The 22,009-nt window shown below is 51.3% G+C and overlaps 1 protein-coding gene across 2 annotated transcripts in view; it reads left to right on the top strand.

Annotated features, from left to right (window-relative positions):
* SDK1 (sidekick cell adhesion molecule 1) overlaps window positions 1-22,009 on the top strand; it is a 500,361-nt gene that overhangs the window by 356,801 nt on the left and 121,551 nt on the right. Inside the window, exons 18-20 of one of the 2 annotated variants that reach the window (XM_039226081.1) lie at window positions 3,435-3,533; window positions 9,214-9,405; window positions 12,070-12,191. In XM_039226081.1, the coding sequence (XP_039082012.1) occupies window positions 3,435-3,533; window positions 9,214-9,405; window positions 12,070-12,191 (413 nt within the window). Of the gene's footprint in view, window positions 1-3,434; window positions 3,534-6,776; window positions 6,816-9,213; window positions 9,406-12,069; window positions 12,192-22,009 lie in introns of those variants that run through there. The other variant, XM_039226082.1, reaches the window with a different exon arrangement.

Below are 22,009 nucleotides of genomic sequence, written 5' to 3' on the forward strand. Positions count from 1 at the left end.
GGGTGGCGGGTAGTGAGCCAGGAAAACTAGCTGGGAGCTGACCAAGAAGTCTCGACCACCAAGTTCAGGCACTTGGACAAAGACATTCTGGGCATTGGGGAACCACCGAAGGTTCTCTGTTAGGGGTTCTGTTTGAGCATATCTGTGGTTCCAGAGGCTCTGATTGGGGGTTTTGTGATGGGGGGACAGGAGGTACGGGTGGAGGATGCTGGGAAGAAGGCACGAAATTATGAGAGTCTACCTCCAGGCTGTGGAGACAGCAGTAAGGGGAGATGGACCCTGAAGACATGTCACAGGGAATTTGGGCCTCGCTAATAGAGAGGGGCTCATTAATATGAAGGAGCTCATTAATATGGGGGAGCTCATTAATAGAATCGGGCTGAATATGTGGTCTAGGCAGATGGAAACATTTGAAATCAGTTCTACCCCAGGGTGCCTGGACTGTAAGATCCCTGGCAGTTAAAGCCACCTAAGCACCTGATGTCACTCTAGGGATCAGGTGGGCAGACTGTGGGGTAAGGAGGTTAAGTCAAGGGGAAGCCGCTGGGCTCTGGCCCAGTCATGCAGGAGCGGCGGGTTTGGGGACTGAGGGTACAGAGGGGGCACGCAGGGGACCCAGGTAGGGGCTTGGAGAAGGAGGCAGCCTTGCCTGGAAGAAGGGTCCTTTCTGTACTCATATGTAGGAAAGCACAGCCCACCCCCCTCACATCTGTAGACGGAGTGGGGAGGGAGCTAGTGGGGGACACACTTTATGAGAATCCCCCTTCTAGATCTCCATTATGTGCCTGTTTTCTGCGATTTCATTTATTGGAGGAAGAGGCAAGGCAACTCTCCACTCAGGCCGCAGCCAGGTCCAGCTGGGTCGTGGACTTCCCTTCCCAGAGGGTATTTATTAAAAACACAAAGTGGCAGGGGTGCCTGGGTGGCTCAGTCGGTTGAGCATCTAACTTCAACTCAGGTCACGATCTCACGATTCATGAGTTCAAGCCTCACGTCAGGCTCTGTGCTGATAGCTCAGAGCCTGGAGCCTGCTTCCAATTCTATGTCTCCCTCTTTCTCTGCCCCTCACCTGCTGGTACTCTGTTTTTCTCAAAAAATAAATTAAAAAACATTTTATTTTTTTTTAAATTTTTTTTTTTTAATGTTTTATTTATTTCTAGGAGAGAGAGAGAGACAGCGTGAGCAGGGGAGGGTCAGAGAGAGAGGGAGTCACAGACTGAAACAGGCTCCAGGCTCTGAGCTGGCAGTCAGCACAGAGCCCGACGCGGGGCTCGAACCCGAACCGCGAGATCATGACCTGAGCGAAAGTCGGACGCTTAACCGACTAAGCCACCCAGGCGCCCCTTAAAAAACATTTTAAAAATAAAAAAAAACACACACACACAAAGTGGAAGAAGATAACTCCTTCCAAACAAGAGAAAACTTCTGGCTGGATTGTTTATAGGAAGGGAGGGAGGGACGGAGGGAGGGAGGGAGGGGGAGAGAGAGAGAGAGAGAGAGAGAGAGAGAGAGAAAGAAAGAAAGAAAGAAAGAAAGAAAGAAAGAAAGAAAGAGCATTGTTGCTGGTTAAACAAGCAGACAGAAATGGTAGGGAAACATCCCATTAAGCTCTGTGGCCAGGAAATAGAACACGAAGTGCATTTAGACCATTAGTAGGTAAAAAGAAATATTGGACATTTCTTCTTGAGAATTGAGAAAACTAGAAGTAATATCATCTTTTGAGGGTTTTCTAATTGAGTCACAATTGGGTTGGGATATCCTCCTCGGAATGTGGACTCTCTCACAGAAAGGCGGAGGCAGGGCTGATAGCTTGGCCCCTGGGGGCTGTAGGCACAGCCTCCCTTGCTCTCTGGCCGACAGCACCTCCCTTCACTGCACATCCAGCACTTCTGCAGGGCTCCCCTGCGATTGGGACCTGGCGGCGGGGTGGCAAGGGTGGGCAGCGCAGCAAAGAGGAAACAGAGTATAAATTTTAAGCCCAGACATTGCCAGCTGGTTCCGGCAGAGCTGGAGGATAGCATATTTGGGCAGGAATCCAAGAAGCAGAAACACCGAGAATATAAAAGGAGCAAAAAGCTTTCTTTGCTGCATTATTGATTGAAAAAAAGAACAAGTCAGTTCAAAAATCCATCAGAATGTCTTTCTGGAAACTCAGAACGGGAGGAAGATGAGCGGGTTTCAACAGCTGTTCTATTTTCCCATCTTCCCAGCTCAGAGAGTGGCATTTGTCAGTTTTTGAGCTTATCCGTACAAAGTCTTTTGAAAGTTCCATCCAGATAAGTGTATTTGCCGAGGCTGTTGCCTTTTTTTTTTTTTTTGTCAAATCACAAGTTGTGTTAGGAAGCTTTATCCAAGTACCGGCTGAGGACCTGGTATCAAATCCACCTGTGCGCTCGAGAGGCCGGCTGTAGCCCGAAAAGGGCTGAGGCTTCTCCCCGGGTGTGCTCCTCTGCCCTCCGGCTGGACAGCCATCACCCATCACCCATGACGTCATGCTCTCCCATTTTACACTTGAAATATTACACTGTGTTATTATTAGAAAGATCTCAGTGTGGCCCGTTCGGGCTGGAGGAGTCCTCGTGGCTGGAGGAGTCATGTGGGCAGAGAGCTCAGCGGGAATTGGCTCCCCCCACCCCCGAGGGTGGGGTCCTGTGCTGAGCGACGGGAGTCCCCTCCCCCCGGCTCTCCTCCTGTTCCTCCTGGCCTTGCATGCCGCAGCCGCTGTGAAGCGTCTGAGGGGTCCCGGCGGGAGGCTGCTCATGGGGTGCCTGGCCCTGCGGGTCCATGACCTTGGATTGTTGACCTCATGATGGGCCTCTGGGACTTCCTGTCTGGGTGCATCTCAGACGTGACTTTGTGTCAGGTAGTAGGACAACTGGGAGCTAAGAATAGCAGCCAAGACCACTAGTAGCTCTTATTGTTTCATTCAACTGTATTCTCACATTTACCTCGCGCAGGAGTTATTTTTCTGGTCCCCATTGTACAGAGGTGCAAACAAAGGCTTACAGAGTATAAGGAATCGCGGTAGAGACAGGCCTCGAGCGCAGCCAGCTCATCGTTAAGCCACCATTCCGCCCTGCAGCCCTCTGAAGTCAGAACGGCTTAGGGCCACAGCGCAGGCCGGATGCCCGGGTGCCAGGCGCTGCTGGTGTGGCCTGGTGGTTTCATTAGATCAGATGGAGGAGAAGGAGAGTGAAGTCTATAATCGTCCTACTGCCTGTCGCTTGGGTTCTCAGCTTGGCTGGGGTGAAGCTGAGTAAAATAAATTACATGCCCAGAGCCTGGACGCCTTACACCTCGAATTCCCTCCCCTCCGGAGGAGTTTGTATGGCTCTGGCCTGCAGGCTACCCTTCCCAATTTAGAACTTCCCACACAAATCTGACCCAAAGAAAAGGGGCTCTTGTGCTAACAGACAACTGTTTTTAATTGCTAGGACCAGGAGCTGTGGGCCACCTGAGTTTCACGGAGATTCTGGACACCTCCCTCAAGGTCAGCTGGCAGGCACCTCTGGAGAAAAATGGCGTTATTACAGGTTAGAGTCCCTGTCTTGGGAAAAAGGAAATGCAACTGGGTCCCAGGAAGGGTGACGGCCTTGCCTTACCCACCATAGCCTGCCGGGAGGGCATGCACCAGCGACCTCTTCCAGAAGTGGCCGTGTCCCCCTGGCCATCAGCAGAGGGCACGAGGCTTGGTCACCATGCCCGAGCTCACGCCCCTGGACCCCACCTCCTTTGGGGCATTTCCCTGATGGCCGCACCTTTCCAGGCCACGCCTCCTTGTGTTATCTTAACAAACATCTAGAGCCTTTGGTCAGGGGAATCAACATTTTGTGGGGCGTTGCCTCGCGCACACCACCCCCCTCGATTCACGAGACGACGCGGCCAAGTATGTGCCGATATTGTGATGGATTCTCAGAAGATGCTGAGGCCGAGGGCACTCCTTCCGCATGCATGCACCAGACGCCTACTGTGTGCAGATGCTTCGTAAAACCCTGCAATCAGGCAGCAGCCAGAATGCCGGGGCTGCACAAGGAAGCCCGGGTATCCTGGCCCAGGTGCCTTCCCCTCACCCTCCGTACAATGCCCTCAGGGTACCCCAGGTGAGGACAGCCAGCCAGCCCACAGGTGGGCTCCTCTCCTGCTGCAGGTGTCTCTGGGGAGCAGCTCACCTGTTGAAGAGCTTTGATTTTTGTCATATAGAAAAGGTTTCACCATTTATTCAAGCGTAATTTAAATCTTGGCTTGAAAAAAGTAAATTCTGGGTTTGGTAACAGCCACGCAGGTTTAGGCCTCAGGTCAGGGTGGGAAGGACCATGCTCCACTGTTGCAGCGGCTCTGGGGGCTTTAGTTCACCTCTCAGACCCTCTGTGTCTTCATCTGGACACCAGCCAGCTGTCACGGGTTTGTAGGGAGGAGGCCCCAGGCGGCCACACACAGCCCCCTTCCAGAGCGGCGGCCCTGCCGGCCCCTTCCGTTTAGTGAGTGCTTCATGAAAGGCCAAGCCAGCAGCCCCATTCCCACAGCGTGGCCACCCGCTCTGGGCCTTTGCCCACAGTGTCGCCTGTTGTGTTCGGGGCTCCTGCCTCCGCCCTTGAAGCCTGGACCCTGAGGCCTAAGGGGGACTGAGCTCCTGAGTGAGTGGTGTCCATCCTGTCCATGAGTCAGCGACGAGCCTGGGCTGCATTGCCCCTCAGTGGATGATTCTGTAGCCTGACTGCCCACAGCAGCCTGTGAAGGCCCCCCTGTGCCCGACAGTCCGGAAGCCTATGCACGCTTGCCGCACACCAGACAGACCAGGAGTGATGTGTCCCCACTCCCTGGCCTCGGGCTGTGTCCTGGACGGGCAGGCACCTTAGCAGTGCAGGGTCATCTTCAGTTTCGAACAAGCACCCAGAGCACCTCTTACAACCCCTGTCTGAGACCCTGGGTGTGGACATCTGGGGTCATGTGGCCAGCACAGGGGGACAAGTGTCTGTGTTCTGGCCTCACCCCCTCACTGTGCCAGTGGTGGGGTCCAAACCATGTTCCTAACTCCAGCCCAGGGGCTTCCATCTTCTGGGGGCCACAGCCTCCCACCGAGTTTCCTCACACACCTGGCAGCTCTCTTTACGAGGTCAGTGGTGCAAAAAACGCACTTTGTGCAAACAACTCAACAGCTGAATTTGAAATTAATAGAAAGAAAACACATCTGTATTTCCTTCTTCAAGCAAATAGGACATGTGTTCCTCATCTTCCTGACGGGATTGGGCTCTGCCCACCTTCTCGAACATGGGACCAGAGCGGACCCCGCCACCTTGATTCCATTTCACACATCGGTCCCTATGTTGGACCCGCTTCCATACCACAGATACCACCAGAAACCCAGCTCTGCAGAGGCAGGATGTGGGCAGAGGCGTGTGGCACGCCCCGTTCTTGAGATTGGGAACCACTCATGCCCGAGGGTCCCGTTGTCCCCTGTGGACATGGGTGGGAGGCACCCAGCATCACTGTGTCCCCATGCTGTTTCTGGGACTCCGGGCAGTGACCCGGCTGTCCCGGGGCATAGCCTGGGTGCTGCCTTCCTACCCTCAACTCCTCTGTCCTCTTCCATTAGTCAGGAATCTTCCTGCTGCAAGTTTCTCCGGTTTGTCCACAAAACACCACCTTGTCCCCTGAGCTCAGCGAGAGGCCCCTACCGACTACTGTGCTCAGACCACGTCCCGGAGGGCACCTCTGCCCTGATGCTGCCTCTACCCCTAACTTTTAACCAGAGTACATTTGTGGGTCTGGTTCTGCCCTCAGAGCTAATGTTTTGAAGTGCCTACTGAAGTGGCTACTGCCAGGAAAAGGGAAAAGCCACTGTGGACACCAGACAGCAGGGCCCAGATCTGTTGTGCGCCCGGCAGCCCCCACAGCATCCATCGGAGGGCAGGTGTGAGTGTGTGAAACCTCAAAGGCGTCCTGGCACCAGGAGCCCAGAAACTGAACAAAGTGCGGGGTGGGCTGAGACAGCAGGAGCCGGTGTAGTTTAACGTTGCTTTATACCAGGCAGAGCGGGGAGAAAGCAAACCAAGCAGGGCTCAGGAGAAGCACTTGGAGGAAGGCTGCCCTTGGAAGCAAAGGGCATCCGGCTCAGACCCCTCCGGGCCCTGTCCCGTCCTGTGGCCAGAACGAGAGCTGCGCTCAGCACCCACCTCAGAGGCGGGCGTCCCCGTGTGCGTGCCTGGGCTCCGTGACTGCCGTGTCTCAGAATTCTGGCCGGCGCTCCTTGGTGGACATATGTGGACACAGAGACGTCCCTTCCGACAGATACACCCTTGGCCCACGCCCTGTCCTTTGTGAATGTACTGCACACCTCACTCCTGGTGTAAATCTGCGGGTAGGCGCACAGACAACACGTAATCACCGAGCAGAGCCAGCATGGCACAGCTGAGCGGTGGTTGCCAATACTTGCGATTTATGATCATCTGTTCTCAGCAGCTAATAGGGCTTAATGAACTCATTTTCGTATTTTATTTAAACAAATACCTGTGCTTACAAGCAGCAGACTGTTGTAGCTGAGCATAGGGCTTGGCCTTTGGAGCTCCTGCCCACTAGGGTCCTAGGCTGGCAGCTCACCACACTGCGGTCTGGCTCCACTGTGACCTCAGTGCCGCAGGCAGATGCCCCCGCCTTCCCCACCGGTCATGTGGTCCCTGCCTCGCCCTGTCTGCCCTGTGCTGTCCACTTTCCCGCTCAAACTCTACAGTGTGCCTGGGGTCCCTGCAGCTCTGGGAGGCCTGGTGGCCCTGCCCTTGGAAAGACCCTCCCTGGCCCAGGAGGCTTGGCTCTGACAGGTCAGCACCCTCCCTCAAGTGGGTTCCTGGCAGGCATGCCGGCAGCACCCTGCAGTCTGCCCCAGGCTCCAGGTGGATGATTCACCAAGTGCAGCAAAAGGAAAGCCCGGGTTGTGGGCAAACCCAGCCTCCAAACGCCACCAACTGTCCTTCTGGAGCCTCCTTGTCAGCATAGCTGCTGCTGGGGCCGATGACAGCGGCGCAGTGTGGTCCTCCGCATGGGGTGCTCGGTGGCCGAGTTGCCCGGAGGAAAGCATTCTTTATCCATCCCGACACGACGTGAGCAGCCCTGTGCCTCCCAGTCAATTCACGGCCAGAAAGAGAGGGCAGCCCCAAGCAGGGGTGGCATGCCTGCTGAGCAAATTGCCCATTGCGCTTATTGTAAATTCCAGCATCTTCCCCTCTCCCAGCGTAAACTCTGATTTATGAGGGCCGGGATGCAGACAGACAGCTTGTGATTGGATGTACTGCTCTCTTGTAGAGAATTTACTTCAGATCAACAGAAAATTATTTCTGAAGCTCCTGCAGTCGTTAGTCTCCGTTAGGCAGCATTCGGAGCAGGTAGAAGGCCTGCTGAAGGCGCCCAGTGCTGGCCTGGCGGCCTCTCCTGCCTTCTCTGGTGGCTGCAGCAGGTGACACATCCGTGGGCCAGAGCCGCCCTGCACAGCCGTGCTTTCCTGCGCCCTTCCTGAGTAGATGAGCGTCATTCCGCAACGGTCGTGGCCCCCCCAGCGGTCAGGTGTGATGCTGACGGACCCCAGCAAGCCTGCCCCTCCCAGCGAGGACTCCAGGTTGCCACGACGAGCAGCATGCTGCATTTCCATAAAGTCTGATAACCAACAGATCTGAAACAGATAAATCCATCTGACGGACAAGCCAGTGGCATTACACGAAGCCTCCTTCTCCTGTACATTCCGGGAACATGCTGGCCATCAAACAGCACAGAGATGTGCCCGGTGGAGGCTAGGTCAGGGCTTTGGAGACAGGGTCATGCTCGGAGGCTCTGTGGGGAGCACACAGTCCAGGCCAGCCGTCCCCAGCAAGCTCACGACCCTCTCTGCTGCTTGATTTCCCTGTTGTAGAGGGGCAGGGATGGCACCGGCTGGGAAGGTCTCTGTGAGGATCAGATGAACCAGTGTGCTCAGAACACCAGGAACACAATGCATGTCTAAAGCCGTTAGTACTCATTGCCCAGAAGCTTTGATTTTTAATCATACAATAAGATCTAAAATTCTGAATTGGCAAAATGAAAAGAATGGATTGGTCTGGCACACTGAGGAGAGAGGCTGGACATGGGGCAGGGGGTGAAGAAGGCAAGTCTAGGGGTAGAAAGAGCAGAGCAGCGGGGGCTCACCCGGCAGGGCACGTGTGGGGCTCTCTCACCCCAGATACCCCATCAGCATGGTCTATCCTGGGGGCCTGGTGTCCGCACCCCGAAGTCCCCGGGCTGTGGGACTGCAGACGGACAGCAGCTTCTGACATAAATTTTTTTTCCAAAATATTAAAATCCCGAGATGCTCTCTAAATTCTTATTTACCTGCAAGCATAAGCTCCTAACGATATTTATTGCTTTCATCAGAACGAGCTCTAAGCCTCCTCTCAGTGCTTCAGTGTCCCAAGTTTATCGACTGGAAAGAAGGAAGAGCGGGCGTTTTCGGGAGTTCCCTCGCCGGTGGGCCCAGGAGCTCCCCCATCACTGTCTTCGCCCTCAGGAGGCCCTGTGAGGGGCCTGTAATCACATCAGCTCCCCTCCTCAGGGGCTGATTCAGGATCTTGCTGAGGCTTTTGTTCCCTGAGCCTAAAATCACAGTAGCATCCAAGGTCGACTAAACTATCATGGCAAGCCACCCCCACCCCCCGGACTAAGCAGTGTCCAGAGGAAGATGAAATTTCGCCGGGAAAACGGGAGGCTCAGAAGGTGGGGAGGCAGCAGAAGTCGTGCACCCAGGCACCAAGGAACTTTTTAGGCAAAGCGCTTTGTGCGCAAGAGAACATCTATCAATCATGTCATGAGGGAGAAAGTGGCAGTGTTTCCACACGTTAGCTGCAACCCAGGAGCCGGCTCCTGATTTAGAGGAGGGTATAATGAAAATACCAGCCTACAAAAATGGAAATATTGATGAAACACATCCAAGTTTTGACAAGAGTTGAAATCACACACCACGGGCTGGCGCCCATCACTCATCTCTCCTCCACTCAGCTCAGGTGCTGAGGTCACCAAACATGAGCAGCCCACCAGGTCTCAGGGGACGGGCATTGTGGGCTGGGGAGGGGCGATGGGGCGACTCCAAGGTTCGTTGGGGCCGGGAAACAGGACCTCCTTCCGCCTGGATGCAGACCTTCAGAGATGGCGGCCTCAGGCTCCCAGGGAGCCCGCTAACCATGTGCTCTCTCGTAGGCTACCAGGTCTCCTGGGAGGTGTACGGCAGGAATGGCTCCCGCCTCACCCACACCCTCAACAGCACGGCTCACGAGTATAAAATCAGAGGACTGTCTTCACTCACCACATACACCATCGCCGTGGCCGCCATCACCGCCGCGGGGGCTGGCCTGGCGACCTCGTCCACCATTTCTTCGGGAGTGCCCCCAGGTCAGTAGAGCCCTGCTGCCGCCTCTCTAAGGACAGAGACGGCGGATGCCCGGGGCTGATGGCACTCTGTGTCCCGGCCACCAGGCACCTTCAGAATGGGGGTGTTGGCTTCCTGCTGGCGGCAGGGTGGTGAGTGGGCCCCGTGACCTGAGTCAGCCCTGTCCGCCAGCACCTGCTGTAGGGGGGAGGGGAATCATGCCCCGGGAGCAACCCGGCCTCAGGGTGCTGCTCTCCAGGGAGATGGTAGTCAGGGCCTGTGGGGAAGACGCCAGCTTCCTCTGGGAGACATCAGCATGAAAACCGAGAGCAGGGAGCCTGAAACTTCATTCCCTGAATGACACAATGGAGACTCGGTTGGAGATAAGAAGGATTAGAAGGAGGCAGAGGGGGCGGAAGATCCTCCAGACAGAGGGAGAGGCAGACTCTCCCCGGCACCAGGGACTCAGATTATCTCCCTGAACGTGCAGCACGCTTACTCCAGCCTCAGAGAATGGCACTCACCTCTTTTCTCCCTAATCTTAAAGTTTCTGTTTAAAATACATGTTTTTCCTGGGAATTCACATACATAAGTGAATATAGGAAAGTGTGTGGGCTCTCAGATCGACTCTGTAATTCAGCTATCAGTCTCTGGCAGTGTCCAAGACGCCAGCTTGCTGCATGCTGGCTGGTCTCTGAGCGGAAGGCCCTAAAGCCCCCTCTGAAGTCCGCATGTCCCCCCATCGTGCCCTCCACACACCCCCTTCCCATTCCACCTTCACAACCAGCCACTTTCTTGTAAGGGGGACACACGCGATCTGGAGGGGATGCAAAGCAAATAAAATGCATAGAGTAAAAAAAGGAATGAGTGCGTTCTCCTCACAGGGGCCGCGTTCACGAGAGCTCCGCAGTCCCCCTCATTGTGTGCAGCACAGGAAGAGGGCACGGTGTCTCATCTCCTCTGAGCAGCGCGACCTCATAGGACACTGTCTAGAGGCCACTGGCCACCTACCCTGCTAGCTGGGCAAGGTCCCCAAGCCAGTCTCTGTCCCCAGATAAATGGTTACCACACGGCCACCCACAGCCCATCCCAGGGGCTGCTGTGGAAGCACAGTGTGGGGCCTGCGCGGGTGCTCAGGCAGTCAGGGACCGTGCTTTGAGGCAATCCAGTGTCTCTTAAAGGCATTTACAAAACAAGTTTACTTTTTGAAAGAAAGTGGTCTTTGGCTTACAGAAAGATTCGTTTATTTGCTGTCCATGGCACACATTTAAAACACCGTTAACGCCCTAATAAGTAGTGATGACAGCAGGACACTGGGTGTGTTAGGATCGTCTTGCGCTCAGCGATGCACAGAGACTCGGGGAGCAGTGCCATGTGTGTCCAGGTCCCCCGAGTCAGCTCGGGCACCGTCCAGACCTCTGGAGTCACCACAGAGCGAGAACTCCAGGGGAGAGGGCCCCACTGTGCCAAGTTAGCCTTGGTGAACTCACCTGCACCCAGACACGGGTCCGGGGCCTCCCTGAGCACCCTGAGATTCGTCTAGAAGCAAACTCACGCCCACCATCCCATCGCGCTGGAGGACCGTATTCTCCTTGCTGCGCTTCAGGTTCACAGCCATTAAATATCTGGAGCACCATTTAAAGAATCCAGGGAGCTGAGAAATACAAAGACAAGAGTCCCTTGTCCTTCGATTTAAACATTTTCCGCTTCAGAGTCATTAAACTAGATGCGGAAAGGACCCTTGAGGGCCTAGGGACCCTGCCTGTGCTGCTGCTCCTCTGACCACTAATGCGGCCTTACTGTCCACACGCACGTCCCAGTTTTCAGTACCCCCAGCGTGGGCAGACCGGGACAAGTGCCTCAGACGCTCGGGCTGCACACACTCTCTGCTGCCTCCGTGGTGTCCTTGCCTGCTTCGCCCCCACCTCAATCTTCCCCATTTGTGCTGCCAAGTAAGATAAGAGCCCACATGTTGGATTCACAGTTTCTCCCTTCTGAGCAGGACGGGATCTTTGTGGGAACAGCTTGCCCAAGTCCTCTACTCGGGGAGGCTGAGGCCCCAGGTAACCTACCGGGGTGAGAGTATGTTCAGAACACCCCCCCCACACACACACACACACTGCTTTCTGCTCCTTTAGTTGCTGGAGCAACTGAACTCAGGAGGAGTGGGCCGAGCCCTGCCTTCTCAGCTGAGTGTGGTTGTCTTGGAAACCAGACCCGGGAGCCTAAGGCTCAGGACCCGTGCACCTGGCAGCCGTACATGGTGCCTGCTGCCTCCTGCCCGCCCCACCCCACTGGGCCGGCTTCTCGGGCATCACCAAAGAGACGGTAGCTGTTTGGCCTTTGTGCTCCTCCTGGGGCCGGGAAGAACGACATCCGCTCACACTCTCCACCTCCAGCCCGTAGCTACTCCTTCCCGGCTGTGCACAGAGACGAGTGAGTCCTACCTGCCGACTTTATCGTCTGGAAGCCACACATGTCCTCAGCCCACTGCAGAGGCCGTGGGGCGACGGGCAACCCTAGGAAAGAAAGGACCGTGCTCAGGTCACGATCCCAGGGAGCAGTGCTCCTCACTTACGGGGCTTTGAAAACAAATCCAGGCATCTTGTCCTTGCCGACACATTCGATGCATTTCCTAAGCTCTCGGAGCCTTGCATCTCCATGTTTCCCCTCTCCTCTGTCCCCAGAGCTCCCTGGTGCCCCGTCCAATCTGGTCATTTCCAACATCAGTCCCCGCTCAGCCATACTTCAGTTCCGCCCTGGCTACGACGGGAAGACGTCCATCTGCAGGTGGATCGTAGAGGGACAGGTATGTGCTTGCGGAAGCGGACAGCTGGCTCTCCAGAGGGCCGTATGGGGCCCGCACATGGCAGCAGGAGACTGCAGAATGGCTGGTCAGCAACACGGTGACTCTCGGGACGGGGCTGGGGAGGGGCCGTGTTTGGAGAACAAGAGACTGGAGACAACAGGCTGGGAGGGCAGGATGTGGGAGGGTACACCAGGGAGGGACAGGACCTGCGGTCTGCAGGGGCCATAGAGGGAGTGGTAATCGACGTTCGTGTTCAAGTTTTGGCTCCAAATAGGTACCCAAATTGGATAGCACGGTTGATTTATTTCTTTTCAATTCCATGTCACAGTTAGCCACCAAATGTATGCGTGGGTGAATACACACTATGCAGCGAGTGTGCTTGTTCCCAGGCACTTTCCAGGCTATAAAGTGAAAAGGAGGGATTTCTGTCTTGGGAGAAAGGCACCCAGGCTGCTGGGAAAGGAACTTGCACACCAAAGTCTAGGACCCAGCAGGGAGGCCCGAGGGCAGGTCGCACAGGGGCCTCGAGCCGGGGCTCCATGGGACTGGGGAGCATCATGTGGGCCACAACTCCATGTTCCTGCAAGAGCAGGAAATAAAAAGCTAAAGAGACAAACTGTGGAAGCAGTGACGTTTCCACGTTGTTCTTGTGTATATGAAAATCCCAACGACATTAGTAGGCGTGCTCTACTCTCTTGGGAGACAAGTCACTTCTGCAAAGTGGCAGTGAATTAGAGGACAAATTCCACATGCATCCTCAAAATGTTCACTAAGCAACTCTTTCCAAAAACCCATGCAGGATTCTGAAAGTGCAAACCTGCTAGTTGGGACTCATCGATAAACGGGACTGCGACAATGATTTCCTTAGAGAAAGGTCCCTCAGAAATACCTGGGCGAGGCCAGTAGAGCACGTGGGGACCTCCTGCGTACCACTGCTCATGGGTCACGGGACGGCTGAGCCCCGGGGATACCAAGGGGGCAGGTCTGTGAGCTTTAACCCTGCACATGAGGCTCGGCTGGGACATAAGGACATGGAAATGCCCACACCGTAGCGGCTCGCCAAACAGGGGCTTAGCTTCATGCCTCTGGGACCAGACTGTATTGTCTTCCGGAATTCAGTTGCAGGGCTCCAGCTTAACATGAGGGGGTCTGGGAAGGGACTCAGTATGCCCAAGAAGAGGAAATGCTATGGGGGACACAGAGCGCCTTCTCTGCCACAGGACATTTGCTTGGTGCTGCTGTCCCATGACCACGGATCTTTATGTTTTGAACATAAAAAATTTCAAATATACCCAAGAGAAAGACAATAACACAGTGAACTCCCATGTTCCCATGACCTAGACTCATCTATTATCTAGATTCATCTGGTCCCCCTCTTTATTGGTGCCAAGGTGGGGGTTTTTTTATGCTTTTATGCCATAAAATGCAGCTATGAAAAATAACAGTAAAGATTACCTTCATTGACTTACTGACATAGAAGCTGTTCCCACAAATATTGTTTAATCCAAACAAGCAGATCAAAAGTAGTATGAGTTGTGTTATATGAAGTCATTTACACAGAATTATGTGGTGATATTTGTGTATGGAATGGTAATGCTGGTGGCTCATCTGGTTAGCTAATTTGACTTCTCAACATATACATAGTCACACACACACGCAATTACACACATACACACATCTGTCCATCATTCCTCCCAGTTTCATTGAGACATAATTGGCATACGTCACTGTCTCAGTTTAAGGCATATAGCCTGAGGATTTGATTCAACCACAGTGTTTTAAAGCACAGCTCAGACCGCACACCATCTCCCCACAGATTTCTAGCATGTGACTCTAAAGTATAGGTGTCCGTAGCTATTATGTGGATGAAATTTCATGAACATGATGTTGAGCAAATGAAGCTGGACTCGTGTTTCAAGTATATACTGTTTGATTTGTTGTACGTAAAGTTCCAGACCAAGAAGTACTCTTTGGGGTTGGAATCCCAACTCCCCTTGGGGTCTTACAGTTCCACTGGGGGAGAGGGGGACTGGAGCCCATGGAACGCTGGGAGCGTTGCTTCTTGGTCTGATAGTGAGCTCCGTACGTGTGCTTATCTTCTGCACGCGCCCAGGGTTGGTGCACTTTTCTGTATGTCTGTATTTCCTCTGATAAAAACTTTACATTAAATATGAATACTTCTGGGGCGCCTGGGTGGCTCAGTCAGTTAAGTGTCCAACTCTTGATTTTGGCTCAGATCATGATCTCACAGTCATGAGATAGAGCCCTACATCGGGCTCTGTGCTGACAGCATGGAGCCTGCTGTGAGATTCTCTCCCGCTCTCTCTGCCCTGAGCTCTTGCAATCTCACTCTCTCTCTTTCTCCCTCACTCACTCAAAATAAATAAATAAACTTAAAAAAAATAAACCTTTAGGGACACCTGGATAGCTGAATCAGTTAAGCATCTGACTTCAGCTCAGGTCATGATCTCACAGTTGGTAGGTTCAAGCACTGCTTTGGGCTCTGTGCTGACAGCTAGCTCAGAGCCTGGATCCTGTTTCATGTCCTGTATCTCCCTCTCTCTCTGACCTTCCCCTACTCACGCTGTCTCTCTCTCAAAAATAAATAAACTAAAAAACATTAAAAAAATAAACCTTTAAAAATTAAAATAAAAGAAAAAATGGATACTTTCAAAATTATAATTCCATTATCACACCTGGTAAGGGTGATTAAAAATTCCTTACTGCCATCTAATAATCAGTCCACATTCAAATTTCCCAAGAATATTTTTTTACTATGGTTTTGATGAAAAACAAGATCCAACGCAGACTTGACACTCTGCATTTGGTTGTCATGACTCTTCTTAAATTGTTTAAGGAAATTTCTTAACAGCTTTATCAAGGTTTAATTGGCAGTCAATAAACTTGATATTTCTAGAGTATACAGTTCAGTAAGTTTTGACTTAGTTGTATGCATTCCTGTGAAACCCTCGCCATGGTCAAGTTGATGAGCAAACTCCTCACCCCTAGAAGTTTTAGTGTGCCCTTTATGACCCCCAGCCTCCTCCCTCCCCCCTCTCCTGTCCCCTGCCTGTCCCCTACAAAGGCGAGTCTGCCTTCTGTGTCTCTAGGTTTGGACCCTTCATCTATTTCCAACTCATATTTAAGATTACTTGAGCTTTGAGTTTACATTTGAAATACCTTTTATCTGAAATTGTGTTTTTAGAAACACTAACATCATGACTTACTTCCTATCTCCTACTATTGTATAAGGAGTTTCAAAATTATAATTTCAATGGTGCTACTCACAAAAAGGGTACTGAGTGCAGAGTCGTATTTATCCTTGGATTGTGTTATGCTACACCCAACGTACTGTCAAAATCCTGACTTCTAAGTTAGTTTCAGTTTGGTTGAATCATCAACATGATACAAAACTAGGTTCATTCATCTCAAGGTTTGGTTTGGCTTGGTTCTTTTTGCTTCAGTATTTAGTGAATGCTTTCTTTAAAAATCACTTTACTTCTAAAAAAGTCATTAACAAATATTAAGTTCGATTTATTTTTGAACATGTAACTTACTTGCATGAGCTCAAAGTCAAAACCATATGTGGGTGTATTCAGAGAAATCCATGTTCCCCTTTCCCCCTTTGCCCTATGGCCTTGTCCCCCAAAAGCCCCATATTAGGTTTTCAGTTTATCCTTTTTTGTCTTTTGCAACATGAGCGACTGCACATGTTTATGGCCCCACTTGTTACTCAGAACGCAGCACACGGCTCTCTTGGCCTGAATGCAGGTCCAGAAGACCGTGTGCGCTGTCAGGCCTTCCCACAGATGCAGCTCTCCCCGGTGCCGACGTGCCAGGCCGCTGGACTCCCTTTACTGCCATAACAGATGACGGAGACCTTAGCGGCAGAAACAACACCCATGCGCCGTCTCACGGTTCTGTGGTCAGAGGTCCAGCCGGGGTTTCCTGAACTAAAATCAGCGTGTCGGCAGGGCTCCATCCCCGTCCGGAGACTCGAGAGGACCATCCGTGTCCTTCTGGTTCAGGGGTTGTCAGAATTCACCTCCTCACGGTCCTAGAACCCAGCTGACCGTCACCACCCCCAGCTTGCAGCGGCCACCATGTTCCTGGGCCTGTGGCCCCCCTTCCTGTACCTTCCCGCACCTTCCCAGCCAGCTGAGACAGGTCTCTCTCATTCCTCCCCTCCTCCCCCTCCTTTCATCTCCTGTCTGTGAGCCCCCTCCTGCCCCCCTCTGCCACTTGTAGGGACTCGGGTGAGTAGACTGGACCCATTCAGATAATCCAGGATAATCTCCCTACTTAAGGTTCTTAACCTTAATCACATCCGCTGAGTCCCGTTCGCCAGGTCAGGTAACACACACAGGTCCCAGGGACGTGGGTGTGGAATTCCCCAGTGTGCAGACATTATTCTGCCCAAAGGCTGTCTTCGGCCTTTTGCACAGTCATCTGGAATTTTGGGGATAGATTCCTGGGAGTAGGACTTGCTGCATCAGACAGTGACTGTGTAAATATTCCAGACGTTAGCAGATCCCTCTACCACATTTGTTGGGACATTTTGCACTCCCATCAGCTGTGTATGTAAATTCTTACCATGCCTCCCCCCACTCCAAAAAAATCAAAGTCTAGTTTATCAGTCATTTTTTATATGCTTTTGTGTTGTCAGTCAGAGAAAGGTTTTCCCCACCCTCTGGTTATAAAGAAACTCACCTCACTTTTTTACATTTAACTCCCCAACCATTTGGAATTTGTCCTTCTGTGTGGAGTGAGGTTTGAATCCATTTTTATAATTTTGCAAATAACTATGTGATTATCTCAAAGCCATTTAATAAAAAGTTCCATGGTGGTTTTTTCTTCCTCCTGATTCGTAATATTATTCCCATATGCACTTGGGCTCATTTCTGAACTTTGTATTCTGTTCTATTAGCCTGGCTACCCATGCAGTAACACCACATTGTTTGATTATAGACGCTTTACACCGTGTTATATCTGTTTATCTGGTGAGGTCTTCCTGACCGCCCCCCCACCCCGCGCACACTCACATGCGCACACTCACATGCACACACTCACACACACTCATGCACACACACCACCTGACTTGTTTAGGATCTTTCTGGCTACTCTTGTTGATGCCTGAGGATGGTGAGTCCTCTGTCTAGGAACATGATACGTCTTTCAATTCACTGAAATCTATTTTTCTCAGCTGTGTTCTCCTTGACAAAAGCACTGGGCTCACTATCCCTGCCTTCACTCGGCCCTGAAAAAGGCAGGCAAATCAGGGGCAACGAGTGCACCCGAAAGCAGTGATGGAAAGAGTATGGGTTCTGCATCAGGCAGACCTGATGCCCCCTTTTCCTCACCACTCTCTCCCTGCTCTGTGATCCCGGACGTATTTCTCAGGTTCTCTATGAGCCTTAATCTCCTCATCTGTGAAGTGAAGACAGTAGTCCTATTCACAAGATGGCCCTGAGGATTAATTAATGTGTGTGTAATTTTAATTACATTTTCTGACATTCTGCTGACTTGTAGGATCACAATTGATTTTTGAATATTTTTCTTCTTTTAATGACTGGCTCTAAGCCGCCACTCCACCTTATGGCCAGAAACTCTTGAGAATTCTCTTCTTTATTAATTCTATCCCAGTTTTCTACAGAGAAGTCCTATCATCTGTTCATAACGACAGCTCTATTTCTTCTTTAGAAATCTTTATCCCGTTCATTTCTCTTTTTTTGTTTCTTTTAACTTAATCCATTGTCTTGATGGGGGGGGGAAGAGGGGGAAAAGATCCTCCCATAATGTATTGAATTGGAGCAGTGATAGAACGTTTGTTGTATTATTAACTTTCAAGAAATTCTGTTAACGTGTTATCATCAATTATGACATTAAAACATTTATGGTTGGTCAGTTGTTCATTTTTATAACTGGCCTGTATTGCATTGAGACCATTCTGTTCTAATCTTGGTTTGCTAGGAGGTTTTTTCCCTGGGTTTTTTAGGATTTTTAAAAAATCGTTAATAAGTTTATTTTCATCGAAATATTATTTTGCATCTGTTGAGTCATTCGTGGGTTTTCTTCTGTCCTCTGTCGGTAATGACGTGTGCTGATAATGTCCAACCAATCCAGGGTTGGGATAAACAACTTGATCACGGTGCCTCTTCCATTTGGTTAAGTCTGAAGCCAGGACTTTTTGTATTCACGTCCTTAAGTGAACTTGGCCTTTTCTGGTGCTTGCTTTGGCTTTTAAGATCAATAGATTATTTTCTCAACAGTTTTCACAGACAAAGATTGGATCACCCTCCAGGCGATGTGAGAGGCAGGGCTGCTGACTCTGAGCTTGGGCATTGACCAGAGCCTCAGGGGCGTCTTCCCAAGGCACTCTTGTTTCCCAATTCTGGCTGAACCTTAGCAAGGGTTGGGGGATTGCCAGGTGCGTGACAACTTTCCGGGTGGAGCAGTGAATTAAAAGCTACAGCCCCTGCCGTGCTGTTCCCACTGCAGTGATTCTGAGCGCCTGGTCTCTAAGTGGGACGTGGTGATCCAGCCTCTCCGTGTCTCCTCCCAGGGCAGCATGATCTGGGCAGGCTCTGTGCCTTTCCACAGGGGTCGTGCTCCCCCAGGTCTGTTTGAAAGCATCCCGTGTGATGAAGGCCCTCAGTGCGGAACCCTTGCCCAGCAACACAGATTCCCCAGGCGTGCACCCCGGGCTTCTGTGCTCCTCACTGACTCAGTTTGTAGCTGTTAGTTAAGAGCTTTAGCTGGAGTTTGAGATTCCCCTGAAGTTCATGTTTGTTTTTTGCCCTGAAAGTATTTCAGAACTACTGAAAAATTGTAAGAATACTACCCTTCACTCAGAGACCCCATACAAGTTCGGTCCATTGTCCCAACATGCCCTCAATGGGAAGGAGCCAGCCCATAATGACGCGCTGCCCCTGGCTGTCATGCCTGCCCAGTCTCCTTCAACCTGGATTAGTTCCTTGGCCAGTCCCTGATGTTCATGACCTTAGCAGCGTCAGAGGTTACAGGCCATTCGTTTCCTACAATACCCCTCCATTTGGGTCTGTAGATTTGTTTAGGATTAGAGTCAGGTTATCCATTTTTGGTCAGATGTCACAGAAGTGGTGCTGGGTTCCTCTACTGCCTCTTGCTGGGTTAATAAGACATAGACAGGGCCCACGCCTGGTGGAGTCCATTTAGCTCACACAATTAAAATGGGGTCAGCAGGTTCCTCCACAGTAAAGCCACTCTCCTCCCCTTCACAGCGAGTAAGTGTTCTGTGCTGAAGTTCAAGACTCTCTGAAAATCTCCTTCCCCTTCCCACACAGTGGGTTTTGTCATCCACTGAAATTTCTTGCTTGAATTAATTAGTACAGTGAGGGCACCAACTAGGGACCTTTCTAATTGAATAATTTCTTTTACCTTTATTGATTGGACTTTTTAATGTAGGAAACAGTTTTACTCTCGTTTGTTTATTCGTTCATTCGTTTACATCAGTGTGGACTCATGGATTCCTACTTTCCTTAACAGATTCCAATCCTCTGTTGTCATTGCTAATGCTGGTTGATGCCCCAGTGCTCCCGCATTGGTCGGGGGGGCCCTGCCACCTGGTTTTCATGTTCTCCCCATAAACCCCTGCAACTCGAAGTACAGCCTTGCTTTTTGGCACAGCTGGGTGTTCTAGATTCATCTTATTCTTTCCTCTCTGTTTTCAGCCCTTTCTCAAGGAAACTTGGGACCTTTCAGTGCAGAGTGGCATTTAGAAACCAAGATCCGGGCACTAGATGTGCTCACTGCCATTGGGCGTCACTGCGTCCAGGCCTCCTCAGTGCCCAGAGCTGGAAAACACACACGCTCAGGTGCACACACATCTACACTTCAGTCCATTTCTGTATCTGTCTATATACGCTGAAAACCACTAGTTCACACCAGCACCTCCAAATACAGTTTAGAACCACCTGCTTATTCAAGCCGCCCCTTTCCACATTTACACTAGTCCTTCTTCAGCTCCCACTAACTTCAGTTATTTAGCGATTTGCCAAATCCCCCTGTGTGTGGGCAGTCCTCCCCACTGAGTAGGCTGCCACCTGCTTGGACATAGGTCCTGACGCCCCTCCCCCACCAGCTGCCTTTAAAATTGTAACATGCAAATGCAAATTATCAAAATCTAATTAGACATCATCTCCACCTTCCTCCCGGAGGTCCAGGATTCTGAAATTCCTTCATTCCGAGCCAGTCGTATTTGTTATTATGTCCAGTATGTCACGTCCACCATGTTTTTCTGTGTCCCCAAAGGCTATAATTATTAGGAGCAACTTCTCACACAGACAGTACTTGCTTAGATTTTGCAACACGTCTGGCCACAGCTTCACATGGCACGTACATGGTCCTCGAGGTGTGTCCCTTGCTCCCGGAGCACTTGGCCAGGCATCTAAGAAGACATCTGTTATACCATATCTGGTACTGGCTTTGGGGGTGGGAGGCTAACCTTAAAGGTTATCTAGTCTGCCACACTGCTAGAACTGGAGGTTCCTGACACATATTCTCTCGAAGGTGTCTTGAAATTAACTCAGCATGTCTAGCAATTCTGGTAGCAATACAGATAGTTTAAACTTCAAACCAAAAGAGAATTTTTCCCCCTAAAGCACATTATCTGAACTGTGTTTCAGTGTTCCTAAAGCATAAATATTCATCTGTAAAAAGAAGCTTAGTTCCAAACCCCAGAAGGTAAAGATTAAAGACTTTTCCTGGGCTCCTTAGGACAGAAGACAAGCGACGGGCATTTTAGCGCTCAGTGTGCTGGGAGCCCTGCACCGCATCCATCACTGAGCCGGTGTGCCCTCCTCTGGTGAGCACTTGGCCACGTGAAAAAGATGCCCTTTTCCTCAAACATCTGGATTGACTTCATCAACAGACCGCTACCGAGGTGTATGTCGTACCAATCCATTCAGTTTGGGTTGAATGTATTGGACTGGTTTTAATCATATACAAAGTTATCCCAAGAAAATTCCATGATGATGTGGATGCTGTGGCAAAGGTTAGCACGAATCTCCCTTTCTTTTTGTTTTTTTTTTCTTTCTTTTTCTTTTTTTTTTTTTTTTGACCCTCCTTTTATTTGCGACCTGTTCCGACCAACCTCAGAGGCATACAGCAGAGAGTGTGCCTTGAAAAATGAACAAATGGGCATCTCCTTAAATGCCTGGCAGACACTTCATCGCTAGGCCAGGGTCCAGTTTTCTACAAGATCCAGGCAGAATATACTCTAGCCCATCCACATCACCTGCTAATACTCCCCAGGGGAAGAGCAGGTCTGCAGCCCCCCTCTCCCTCTCAGGCCCAGGACTCTGGCCATGAGATCTTTCTGGAATCCCCATCCTGCCCCCTCCTCATGCCACCTCCTGGGCACTCACCACTTTCCATGGATCACCCTCTGATTCACCCCCCCAGGAAAGGCCATGGACAGGCTCCACGAGAATACATGGTGTCCAGACAAAATGGTCAGTGACATGAGGGCACATGGCATGGCTTGGGGGTCAGAGAGCCTGGGCCTCGAATCCTAGCTCTGCCATGTCCCAGCCGGGCAGCTGCCAGCAAGCCACCCAGCTCCTGCTCTTTGAGATATTAATACCTGTCCTGAGAGGTTGCTAGAGAATTCAATCACTTTGTCATATTGGTTTTTCTAGGATGCACTGCTCTCTAGGTGCTTCTGCTCTCTCTAAGAAAGAGGCACTTAACAAATGGAATCTCTGGGTACCTGCCAGCCCGCGGGGCAGCACGGCCTATGTCCCTGACCTGTGCCCCTCACTTTGGTCTGCACTGCCCGT

This window comes from Hyaena hyaena, unplaced genomic scaffold (assembly GCF_003009895.1).
Source record: "Hyaena hyaena isolate Hyena2069 unplaced genomic scaffold, ASM300989v1 scaffold_20, whole genome shotgun sequence".
Classification (NCBI taxonomy): domain Eukaryota; kingdom Metazoa; phylum Chordata; class Mammalia; order Carnivora; family Hyaenidae; genus Hyaena; species Hyaena hyaena.